This window comes from Mobula birostris, chromosome 4, assembly GCF_030028105.1.
Source record: "Mobula birostris isolate sMobBir1 chromosome 4, sMobBir1.hap1, whole genome shotgun sequence".
Lineage (NCBI taxonomy): Eukaryota > Metazoa > Chordata > Chondrichthyes > Myliobatiformes > Myliobatidae > Mobula > Mobula birostris.
Genome location: NC_092373.1, coordinates 37,388,964 through 37,402,038, shown reverse-complemented (window position 1 = coordinate 37,402,038; position 13,075 = coordinate 37,388,964). Strand labels below are relative to the sequence as shown.

Genomic DNA, 13,075 nt, shown 5'->3' with positions numbered 1-13,075 from the left:
TTTTCATTCGAAATATTCATAGTATGCATATTATGGGAAAAATTAAAGTGCCATACATTTTTCAGCCATGTTAAAAAATTTCCTGTTCAGAGCACTTGTTGGTCCATGTAGCTGTAAAAAAAAACAAATTAGGGTTTTATGAATGAGTTTTAAACTTGTGTACTGAGATAAGAAAATATCGACTGCTTTGAGCATTTGTCACATAAGTGTGCTATTGGAGTTTTATATCTGGGACAAAGGAAAAGAATGACCTTGTGAAGAGTAAGTTCTCACTGTTAGACTGTTAGTATATAAATATTATAATTGTTTTTATGTTTTCAATTAAACAGATATATTTACAGCATAAAGATTACTGGCCATTTGTGAAGGATGTCTGCTGGGTCAATCCTCATCTTGCTCATAATGAACAGGTAAAGCAAAGAAACCTGAATGGTGCTTGTTTGTTGTGCTTGAATGTTTGGTTACTGCAAAAGATATGCTTTTTTCCCTTTCTGTTTGTTATTTTCATGTCTTCTACCAAATCATGAAATATCTTGATATTTAGACATGCATTACAAAATATTTTGGAAATTTGCAGACAGTTTCGGAATGTATCAGTGATTTTGACCAGTTAAAGCTTTCGAATCCGATAGTATTTGAAAGTTAGGATCCTTATTCAAGTTTATTAAAATTAATTTTTTGTTGACACTTGTATAAAAGCAAGATTTGCATTATTAATTTTGTCTTTAATTTCCTGTTATCATGTCTCAAAGCTCAAACCTAAATGAACATTAGAACATACACTCAGTGGCCATTTTATTAGGTTTCTCCTGTACCTTATAAAGTGGCCACTAAGGGTCTGTTCATAGATTTCTGTTGTTGTAGCCCATCCACTTCAAGCTCCGAAATGTGTGTTCAGGAATGCTCATTTATGCACCACTGTTATTTCTGCACGTGGTTATTTGAATTATGGTGGCCTTCCTGTTAGCTTGAACCAGTCTCATTCTAATGTGACCACTCTCATTTACAAGGTATTTTTGCCTACAGTACATCAGTGGATTTTTTTTTTTGTTTTTAGCACTATTCTCTGTAAACACTATGCATTAAAATCTCAGGAGATCAGTTTCTGTGATACTCAAACCACCTCCTCTGGCACCAACAATCACACCACAGTCGCATTTCTTCCCCTTTCTGATATTTGGTCTGAAGAACAACTGACCCTCTTGCCCATGTCTGCGTGCTTTTATGCATTGAGTTGCTGCCAAATGATTGACTGATTGGATATTTTGCATTAATGTGCAGGTGTACATAATAAAGTGGCCACTCATAGTGTGGAACAGTACAGCACAGAGACAAGCCCTATAGTCCAAATAAAACCTTAAGCTTTCACTTGTGCATAGTTATTCACGATTGTTTTAATTTAGTAAAATATTTGGGAAGTGAAACTAGTAAGTTTAATTTAGACGGTGTTATTTTAGTACATTGATTAACAAGTTCAGTGGCAGAGCTGGTAGATCTGATTCATTTCTGACTTGCTGTGCTGCCTTAATAGAATTTGTATGTTCTCCTTGTGACAGTGGATTTCGTTGAGTTTCTTCCCACATGCTAAAGCTGTGCTGTTTGGTAGGTGAATTGGCAGCCCTAAATCACTTCTACTGTGCATGGGTGACAGCAGTTGATGGGTATGTGGGAAGAATGGGTTTCAAAGAGAATTATTTGGGGTATAGGATGATATTGACGGTTGGCATAGATGCAGTGTGCTGAATTATTTTTATGTCATGCAAATATGGAGCACAATTCTATTATAGACAATAGTTAGCCAACTTAAAGGTAAAACAAGCGCAGAGAAAATCTGATTCACTAGGTTTTCATTTCACTGGAGAATGAATACCAACAGAGTAGAATGGCAAATGGAAGTTGTCTGAAAGATTGCATATTGGTAGATTGATTTCCCTGCAATATTAAAGATCAGTTTTTTTAAAACCAAGTAAAATAACCCGGTGAGTAGTCTTGGTGATATAGGGGAAATGTTTCAGAAAATGATTGAAAATCTGCTCAGTTTGGGTGGCAGGAAGTACTTCAAGTAGCCATTATAGATTTAGACATTTAATTGATTTATTTAATGTTCATCATCAGTCCTTTCTGCTTTTCTTTATTCTGTTTTTTTTACTGTTCCTCAATTTTGGTCTTCATTGTTTGCACTTACTTGGCTCAGTTCCCAGTGTATTGTGAAGATGAATTTTAAAAGATTTCTGGTGCTTCTCCCATGATTTGACTATTGTTGTTTCCTTGCTGTGTACCTGGCCCTTTTTAATTTGTACATTGGTTAACAAGTTCAGTGGCAGAGCTGGTAGATGTGATTCATTTCTGACTTGGAAAGAAACAAAAATCTTCAAATGATGGGAAAAGCAGCAGTGATCTTCATGAGTGGTGGAGTGAAAGATTTGGCATGGTTAACTAGGGTGATAAAGTATTTGCATCTATTATTCCGAAATAGTGGTGTCCAGGATTTCTCTGTAAAGCGGCATTATGAAACTGTTATTTTATTAATAATAAAGCATTGAATACACATAAATAAGCAACATGACTCCTTTTTCCTAAGAGTCCAGTTATTGTTACTAATTCATTAATCAGTGATAATCTCTGATCAACATTACTATAGCAAGTGAGAGAATTTTTTTTAGAAGATTACTGCCAATTTGGGGACAGGCTCTCAAAAAGTTTCTTCATTCTTCGACAATTTACTCCTTGTCAATTGTACCTGTCGTTTACACTTAGATGGGATAAGAACGTAAGGTGTTAATAAATTTTAGAAAATGGATTACAGCAATATCTGGGAGGTTTAGAGTTACCATGTATGCCTTTACTTTTACTGGATCTGGTTTGAGACTCTGGTGACCACATGAAGGAAGCTCCCTTCAGTTTGTACTTTTCTTTCAGCACCTTGCACTTGAATTGCTTCTCACTGCTTCTGTTTGTTAAGACCCTACTGGTCTTTTGCTGCCTGTTACAGTCTGTCCTTCTCTGCATTCAGTAATATCACCTGCAGTGATATTCTTGCTAGTGTGTCCTGAAAGAGTGTGATTCATGTTTTGCTTGAACCTCTGGATGTGATGCTAATCCCAAAAGACATCCTCAGGCACCATATTCCAAAATGGTGGCAAATACCGTTGTCAAGTTTTACATGCTGAAATCTGTTGTTGCTTACCAGCCTCTGTGACGTTTTCCTCTGGGTCTGGCAAGGAATCTTCAGCAGCCTTCATTGGATTGTGAAGCTTTTTGATACTTTGCATGCGGGCAAACTAGATGCTCTGTTAGACATTTCCACAAAACAAGCTTGATACCCGTGGCTCAAGACTACGTGCTGACATGATGATCTCTGCTTCCGTCAGTCTTAAAAGCTCAGCTTTCAGTATCTCTTTTTTCAGCTAGTGGAGTACATCTTGTGAGAATGTACCACTGTCTGCTTATTCTTATCTAGCTCAAGACATACTTTCCGTCTAGCTTTGGAGTTTCTTCAAATCTTTTTCTAAAATAAATCTCTCAACTGCTTCTTATGGAGTGTAGAATTTGTATCTGTATTAGGGTGATCTCCATCAGCTACTGTCTTTATTATTTAAGGCTATTTGTGTGGGCCACATGGTTACTGTGAATCAGCCCACAGTTTTACAGGAACAGCAGCAAAGCAGGTTCCCTTTTTTTTCCATTTTTGGAATATTTGGTTTCAGCTTGCATTATCTGGTCATGTGCATTGGCACCCCATTCAAGCAGATAAACCTACAATCTGTTTGTCTTGAGCTTTGCCTTGCACTTCTTTTAGTGAAATGTAATGATTCTCAAAGGCAATTGTTCCAAGGAAGCTAATAAAATTTTCACAAACTACTTTGGCAGAATGTTGTGTTATGTTGTTATCAGCTGTTTCTTTGTTTTGATGATGTGTTTATAAAGTTCTGTTGGTTACCACAGATATATTTAAGATGATTTTTGACCTTTCTATAAGCCTGCAATCTGGTCGTCCTTCATCTTGGCATCACACTCGAACTTCAGATCGTGTTTATAAATGGTATTAACACTAAATTGTGCTCAACATAGAAAACAATAGATGAGATATAATAACTCCACCTACCCTCTCAGTCACCTCTTCACCAAATTACCTCAGGGAGGTACTACAAGTCCATCACCACCGGGACTACACATCATCTCTGAAACCTCTTTCCTATAGCTATTGATCTCAGCAAAACTCACACAGTTGTAACTGTCCATGCACAATATCCTTAAATGGTCTTTCTTGCTCTCCTTGTTCTGTTGGTAATTATTTCGTCTGTTCATATGTTCACATTTATTTCAATTCGATTATTGACATTTGCGCATGTGACTGTTCTGCTAATTGTTGATTGCTCATGGCTCATTGTCTTGTAAATAGTTGGTTGCTTTTGTGTTGCCTGTTATGCTATTGTCCTGTGTTTTATGCTTGGCACCGAGCCACAATCAATTCTGGTATGTTTTTCGTACTGGCAATAAAGTGATTCTGATTCTGTCTAGATTTGTTACTTAGCTGAAAAGTTTTAAAATTCCTGAATCATAAGAGAAAAGATAGACTTGCAATTACAGATGTAAAGTTTTTTTTCTGTTTTCTCATCCAGCATAAAGATCTTCCATTTAAACTTCCATGATGTTGAAGAAGTTGGTCTATAATTTGAATATCTTTTTTAACCTTCCAGTTGATGGACTCGGATGAACAAGCTGTCCCAAAGAGTAATACTCAGAAAGCACAATATTGGCTTCACCACAGCCTGCAGTTCCATTGTTTGTCATCACAGCTAAGATCTTTGCTCAGCAATTACAACTATACAAGGAAGTTTTACAAAGGTACATCAACTGAATGTATTCAGAACTGTAAGAGGGAACAGTAGTTCCTCTCCATTGTGAATAAGATTCATGAGCATACAAAGGTGAATTTGAGAGTTTTTATTCTCCAACCTTAATTCTTTTTTAACACAGAAATTGGGTAGGTAAATATTATTTACAGTTATGAAATATGTGATATATTCTACAAGGCTGATTAGTGGGAGAGTCACGAATAAGGGTCATAGCTGCAAAATAGGGGCTGGCCATTTAAAACGGATGTGGACATTTCTTCTCAAAGATAGTGAGTCTCGAGAATTCTCTTTCGAGGGTAATGGATGTTCAGTTCATCACATATACAGTGTACTTAAAGTGGAGATAGATAAGTATTTGAATAATTGAGGGGTTAAGGGGAACTGGCACTGAAGAAGAGTTGAGGGCAGCATACATCAGTCATGATTATATTGAATGGTGAGCCAGCTTGAGGGGCTGAATGGCCTTCTGCCCATATTTTGTGTGTTAAATGCCAGAAGTAACTTTGCAGTCACAGCATGTTGAGTTGGTAAATGAAATTCCTTCACGAAGTGATTTTGTTTTGCTAATTTTGGTTTAATTGGATGAAAAATGGAGCAATGAAGATCTGACTAAAACTCCATACTCATAGCAATCCACATAATAAGTATTCAGTTAGGAATCTGCCTTATTTGTTCAGATACTCAGCAAGAACTGCACAGTAACGAGTTTCCAACTACTGATAGGGAGACAAGTTGGAAAAGAGTTCTTGAGGAAAATATATAATCAGCACTTTAGAAAGTGGTTGAAGTGATAGGTAAAAGAATGAGTAAACATTTGGCACTTGGATGCATGTTAGGATGATAATATATCAAGAACAGACTTTAGGTTCTGCTTACAAAACCAAGGAATTGATGTCAGGGTTACTTAAGAAAAGTTTTATAGAATTAACTTGGTAAAGTTCATTAAATCTCTACGATGAACTGTAATTTCAGTGGTGAATTTGAAATTGAAATTGGGAATCTACATTAACATCCAATTCATGAAGTGCAAAAATTGGCTTGAGTTTTAGACCATAAGATATAGGAGCAGAAGCAGGCCATTCAGCCCATTGAGTCTTCTCTGCCATTCAGTCATGGGCTGATCCAATTCTTTCAGTCATCCCCACTCCCCTGCTTTTACCCTTTGATACCCTGGCTAATCAAGAACCTATCTATCTCTGCTTTAAATACACCCAATGACTTGGCCTCCACAGTCACTCGTGGCAACAAATTCCACAAATTTACCACCCTCTGGCTAAAGTAATTTCTCGACATCTCAGTTCTCAAAGGACGTCCTTCAATCCTGAAGTCGTGCCCTCTTGTCCTAGAATCCCCTAGCATGGGAAATAACCTTGCCACATCTAATCTGTTCAGACCTTTTAACATTCAGAATGTTTCTATGAGATCTCCAGTGAATACAGCCCAAGGGCTGCCGGACTTTCCTTGTATGGTAACCCTTTCATTCCTGGAACCATTCTCGTGAATCTTCTCTGAACCCTCTCCAATGTCAGTATATTCTAAAATAAGGAACCCAAAACTGCACACAATACTCCCAAGTGTGGTCTCACGAGTGCCTTATAGAGCCTCAGCATCACATCCCTGCTCTTATATTCTATACTTCTAGAAATGAATGCCAGCATTGCATTAACCTTCTGCATCATCGACTCAACCTGGAGGTTAACCTTTAGGGTATCTTGCACAAGGACCCCTAAGTCCCTTTTATTTAAGTATAAATGTTGAACCATATTTTAAAAGGTTAATTCAGCATAAGTGAATTAAAAATCAAATGCTACAGCAATGGAACACTTTTGCTATAGAAATATTCTTGTTGATTGTAGCTTATTATAACTTTATAAATGTGTACATAATCATTGGAGGCTGTTTCTGTCTTGCAGAGACTGCATTTCTGTTGAGTAATCCCCACGTGACTGCAATGTTCCAGTGTCTGGAGGCTGTGGAACAGAATAATCCAAAAATATTAGCTCAAATTGACACATCTGTGGTAAGAGCAGCCTCTTTTTATAAAACATTTAAACACTGCATGCAGTGACAATGATGTAGGGCTTTCCAAAGGGATGTTTGGAAACTTGAGAGAAAATAACTGAGAGTGCTGCTTTACTTTGTGTGATACCCTAATTGCTTTAGTAACAAATTCACGATTTAGTGCCCATACCTAATTTCCAGTGAGAATGTGATGAAGAATTGTGAGGCTGACAGAGCTTTTCAGGTTGCTATATCCAGAGTCTTCCCCGACCAGAGTCCTGGATGAACGACGAGATACTCAATCTGTTGAGGGCCAGATCAGTGACATTCAGGTCTGGTGACAAACTAAAATAAAAAAGTTCCAGGTACTATCTTCAGAAAGTCATTTCATGTGTGAAGTGACAATTCCAGACCAAACTTGAATCACTAGAGGATGCTATACAGGTGTAAAAGGGCTTGAATGCTATTAACTCTTACAAAATGAGACCAAGCAACATAGGTGACCACAAGGCTTTGCTCCCAGCTGAGCTCAATGCCTCCTATGTTCACTTTGACCATCAAAGCAAGGAGGAACTTTCACAAATGCGCACACCCCCTGATGACCCTATGATTTCAGTCACTGAGACCAAGGTGAAAGCATCCTTCAAGAGGGTGAACCTGCAGAAAGCATCTGGTTCAGATGGGGTATCTGGCTGAATACTAAAGATCTGTGCTGATCAACTGGCTGGAGCGTTCACTGGTATCTTTAACCTCTAGCTTTGGCAGTCCGAGGTATCCACCTACTTCAAGCAGTCTTCTGTTACACTGGTGCCTCAGGAGAACATGGTAACCTGCCTCAGTGGCTGTTGTCCAGTCACACTTACATCCATCATGATGAAGTGCTTTGAAAAGTTGGTGATGAAACATATCAACTCCTGCTTGAGAAGCAACTTGCATCTGCTCCAATTTGCCTACTGAAGCAACAGGTCCACAGCAGGTGCCATTTCACTGGCTCTTCACTCAACCCTGGAACATCTGGATAGCAAAGGTGCATACATCAGGGTGCTCTTCATTGACTACAGCTTGACATTCAATACTGTCATCCCCTCAAAATTAATCAGTAAGCTTCAAGAACTTGGCCTCAAAAGGATCTTTGATTGCCTCACTAGCAGACCCCAGTCCAATCAGATTGGCAAAAACATCTCCAACACAACCTCCGTCATGGATGGCAGAGTCATTACAGAGTATGGTGGCTCCTGTCTGCCAAACTTCTTGTTTGTGGTTAAGACAAGTGGGATTGTGCAAATATTTCCTTTGCACTGGAGAAGTATCCAAATCAGCTGACCTTATTACTTGGCCAAAAATAAGAAAATTCAAAACATAATTTTCTTATTGTAAAATTTATCTTTGTTTTCTTTCCTTGATACTACTCAACCTTCTTAAAGTTTCATCTCATTGTTATGAGATTAATGGAGAGATCACATAAGACTATAAGACATAGAAGTAGAATTAAGCCATTTGGCCCATTGAGTCTGCTCCGCCCTTCAACCACGGCTGATCCTTTTCTCCCCCACCTCAGCCCCACTCCCTGGCCTTCTCCCTGTAACCTTTGATGCCGTGTCCAACTAAGAACCTATCACGCTCTGCCTTAAATACACCCAATGACCTGGCCTCCACAGCTGCTTGTGGTAACAAACTCCACAATTCTTCTGTCTAAAGCAATTTCTCTGCATTTCTGTTTTAAATGGATGCCCCTCTATCCTGAGGCTGTCTTGTCCTAGACTCCCCCACTGTGGGAAACATCCTTTCCACATCTATTCTGTCTAGGCCTTTCAACATTCGAAGGGTTTCAATGAGATCTCCCTTCATCCTTTTAAATTCCAGCGAGTACAGACCCAGAGCTATCAAACGTTCCTCGTATGATAACGCTGATTGGGCTGTTGGAATGAGCCTGAACGCCCATGAAGTGCTTCTTTTAAATAAGCGTCGCCGACCTGCGAGAAACTTCGTTGCTGTGGCCTGCTCCTGCCACTAATTGGGCAGCCAGAATCTTTGCCTTATCTGGAGATCTGTGGGGAGTTTACAGGAAAGATGTTTAAGTCTTGGGTCCAGTTGAAATTTATGGGAACAAAGTTTTGTTTAGATTTGTATCACTAAAAATGATAGGGTAGTTGATTCATGTAGGTATAGAGGAAGTTAAAACACAATGGGAATTTTTGTGGAGAGAGGAGAAAAATGAGTCTCATTTTGCAACTGGACCTGAAGTCATAAACTTAAACCATTGGTAAGAGACCTTGAAGAGTGCAAAATTATATCAACAGTTGTCTAGATCTGAAATCTCCTAAAAAGGTTGTGGAAGCCAAGTGGCCAGGTGTTTGAGGCTGACAAACTTGTAAGCTAATAGAAAGAATGCAAAGATGTGGTCTCATTGTCCTTTCATTAACTCAGCAGAGGGACAATTTTAAAACAACTGAAACACTTGTAAGATTTTCTGATGGTGTAATTTTATGAAAGAGGCAGATGTTGTTTTAAGATATTAAAATTCCAAAGTGCTTTGTTATAAAAGAGGACATGGTTACTCTATCATTAAATTATCTGTACATTCTGTTTTGTGTAGAATGTTACCTGCTTTCTCCTATGGCTCATTCTAAAATCTTATCACTGGAGTTGGTCTTGGGTCTAAAGTTTTGCGGTTTTCCAGCAGCAGAATCCAAGAAATGCCAATTTAAAATTAAAACTGAACTCATCAATTTAGAATTTTTCAGCTGCACAGAAGATGAAGACCAATCATAAGTTGCAATATGTTTCTCACAAATGTTTCTATAAATTTTAGTTTGCAAGAAAGTTTGGTTCCTTCTTACCAATGGTGAAAAACCAAAGTTTAACTGCACTACCTGGTATCAAGTGTACCTCCCTTGCAGAGGGAAGTCAACAAAGACATACAACCTCATATACCACACTCTCCGGTCATTCTACTTTGAACGTCTCAGGCAAGTGAAAAATAATTAAAACATGTTCACTTAGTCATTTTTCCCACCCCTCTCTCCACTATCTTGCATTGAATGACAAAATAATTTTGAAATGAAAGTTGATTATAATGTTAAAAACTTATGTAATGTCAAATGTTTTACCTTAGCACAATTTCAGCATTTTTGATCTGGGAACTTGTTTCAATATTGCACTGCTGGGTGTTTTCTTAGTATGTGTGATAATTTTGTTGTATTATGGACTTGTGTTAGTTTGTAATTAATGTATGTGTGCATTTCTAACTACAGTAATTCATTGTAATTGTTCACCATTCAGGTAGAAACTTTAAACAATTTTCTGCAATTAACGAATAATGTAATTCTGCATCTATGTTTGCGGATATTGCCGAACAATCATAATTGCATACAAATAATGAACTCTGTTTAAGTGACTTTATCCCTTGATTGCTCATGGTGCATGGTACACTTAGATATTGTATTTCCCTCTTTCCATTTTCTTTACTCTTGGTCCCTGTATCACTCAACTCCCTCTCAGCTAGACTGGACAACCAAAGAAAAATTATAAATAACAGCCTATAAAATTGAAAATTCATAATTTGAATTTTATTTTCATGCCAATGTGAAATGTTGCAATTGTATTGAGTTATCAAAGTATAATTTGAACATAAATCATAATTGGTTTGTGAACTCAAGTTACATGATAGCTTTATGAACACAAGTCAGATAATAGCTTTCTGAACAGATATTAAAGCCCTACTGTACTGAATTTGTTTTGTAAGTCCTTATTGAGAAGTACTGTCCATTCAATGGTTGGTCTTTGTTTGCTGAAGAAGTATTAGTGCATAAATTGCACAATTATTTTAATACTTTTCAGTGACAAGCAATTAAGCTTGTGGAATAAGGTTTCTTTTGCATTGTAAAAAATATAATTGATCCTTCTTTTTCTCTTCCACGTTGGTGCATAGGTGCTACACTACAAGGGTTCATTCATATAAATAACTCCCAGCAAGAAACCAAGAAGGAGGCACATTTGGCATGCTTTCCAGATTCCGCAGATAAATTGCTACCAGATAAAAGCTCTGGCATCCACCAGTTCAATACCATTCCTTCTGTGGAACCATTTTCTCCAGTTAGTGAGACAACAGTTAGTACCCCAGTTAGCCATGGCGAGGACTCATGGTGTGAAGCACAAGACGAGGGATCAAGTGAAGTTGATGATGGACCAGAATATTTAGCTATTGGAAACCTGGGACAGAGGGATCAAAGTTCAAGTCAATGCAGTGATACTTCATCTTCCTATTCTGGATGTTCACACAAAATAGTTCCAGCTGCAGGGCAAGTTCATAAAATTGATGTTAAATACAATATATCTTCACTGAATATTCCAAGAAGTTCCAGCTTCTCAGAAATCAAGCCTCTGGAGCGAAAGGGAAGTTTCAAGAAAAGCCATATCCGATCCCATTCTGATACTGGTATATCATCAACAAATGCACCAGGTATAGTGAGATTTCTGTAAAGGATTTGCATGTAACAATATTTGCTTGCTGCACAGTACCCAAATAAGTAGAATGTTCCATTAGTGTTTTCTGTTTCCTAATAGAAGATAATTTGCCATCCCTAATACCTAGTACATGTTTGACGTGGGTACTGAGTCAAGTGAATTCTTTCATTACTTGTTTGTCCTTTATATCTGGGGTACAAAGAGCAGGCTGATAAGTATTCCCCCCCTTAATGTCTGTCTATTGATCTAATGTTAAATTATGTAAGGAGTAGATTTTTAAAAAAACAGCTCATCGTGACATTTCCAAGATCAGTTAAACTTTCAACGCCCTCTATTAAGAGTGGTAAGTTGGGGAATGTACTGATGAGATATTTGAAGCCTGAAGAAGTAGTAAATAGATTTTATAGTGAGATCAAATTAAAGAATTAATTACCTGTAAGTTTTGTTCCAGGCTTCCCACACATTTGTAATAGAAGATTATGGATGTTAGTTACATTGTTTTGTAAATTTAATTGAACTTGATTCAAGTGCAGGCTGGCAAAGGAAATGGGAAGAATTGTTTTTCCAGGCTGTTTGTCGGCAGATTTCAGAATTGTTTGGTTGAAATCCAGCTGAATGGGTTTCTTAGTTTCAATTCTTGGCGCATAATCTAAGATGGTAACAAATGACTAAAAATCTCACCTCCAATGGCAAATTCTATAAATTTATAATTGATCAAAAATATTTTGCCGTCTATTGACTTTCCAAAACATGGATCACATATTGTTGTTAAATTGTTGAATGAAGTACTAACCCTGCTTGTTGCAAAAATTAGTTATGGTGACCAATGTTTTGACCTTTACTTTAATATTCCTGGCTGTTATTTTGGAGGAAAACGAAATTGGCAAAATAAAAACTCTTTCTTGAGTAACATAGCTGATTTCCCAAGGAGCATTAAAACAAAGAAAGACCTGGAAATACTCAAGGCAGAATTCTGTGGAGAGTGAAACACAGTTAATGCTCATTAGAATGTCATTGAATGAAATTTCAACTAATTTTTCTCTTCACAGAATTCTTTCTGAACAGCTAAATATTTCCAGCACCTTATCTTGAATAGTGTTAGTGGGATGTATAGAATTTTTGGAATTGAATTGTCCTATAAGCTATAAAAATAATAGTAATTTTTTTTGGGGGGGGGAACAGTGTAAATGTAAAGGATTTGACACTAACCTCTAATCCTTTTGTCTTGTGACCTTTCATTTCCCCCATTTTTACTCTTCGGCTTTCTCAAGGAGACCTGCGGAAAATCACAATTATAGTAGAGGACCCAGTGGAAGGTTTGCAAATGCTGTCATAAATTTAATTTTTAGTATTATGAAGCAGCATGCAGTCCTCAGTCCTATTACTTATACCAGCAGTATCAGCTTTATATGTAAAGGACAGAAATAGAACTGATTATTTCTCTACACTTTTGAGGTTGCTTCAGCCAATAACCTATCTTGCCACCTTCATATATGATAGCCCTTCAGATACCTTTGCTTCAAAGCACTTTATTTCTAAGTGCCATTTAATTTAAAGAGTTGAGTATAATTGTGTAGCTTATTAATTAAGATACATTAAATACGTTTATTCCGCTCCTCCAGTTTAAAGTCAAAGTCAAGTTTACTTTGATGGATGTTCCCTTCCTGAGCAGCACCTCTTGTATATAGTACCAAAGCTGTCTTGTATATACTGCCAATGGCGGGGAATGATGTGTCTGTGATGTATTG

General features: G+C 37.4%; 1 protein-coding gene across 2 annotated transcripts in view; it reads left to right on the top strand.

The window, feature by feature from the left end:
* The window catches only part of rubcn (rubicon autophagy regulator), a 61,286-nt gene that overhangs the window by 13,296 nt on the left and 34,915 nt on the right, over positions 1 to 13,075 (top strand). For both annotated transcript variants that reach the window (XM_072255170.1, XM_072255169.1), the window contains exons 3-7: positions 330 to 410; positions 4,701 to 4,848; positions 6,773 to 6,879; positions 9,673 to 9,829; positions 10,792 to 11,322. In XM_072255170.1, the coding sequence (XP_072111271.1) occupies positions 330 to 410; positions 4,701 to 4,848; positions 6,773 to 6,879; positions 9,673 to 9,829; positions 10,792 to 11,322 (1,024 nt within the window). The remainder of the gene's footprint in view (positions 1 to 329; positions 411 to 4,700; positions 4,849 to 6,772; positions 6,880 to 9,672; positions 9,830 to 10,791; positions 11,323 to 13,075) is intronic.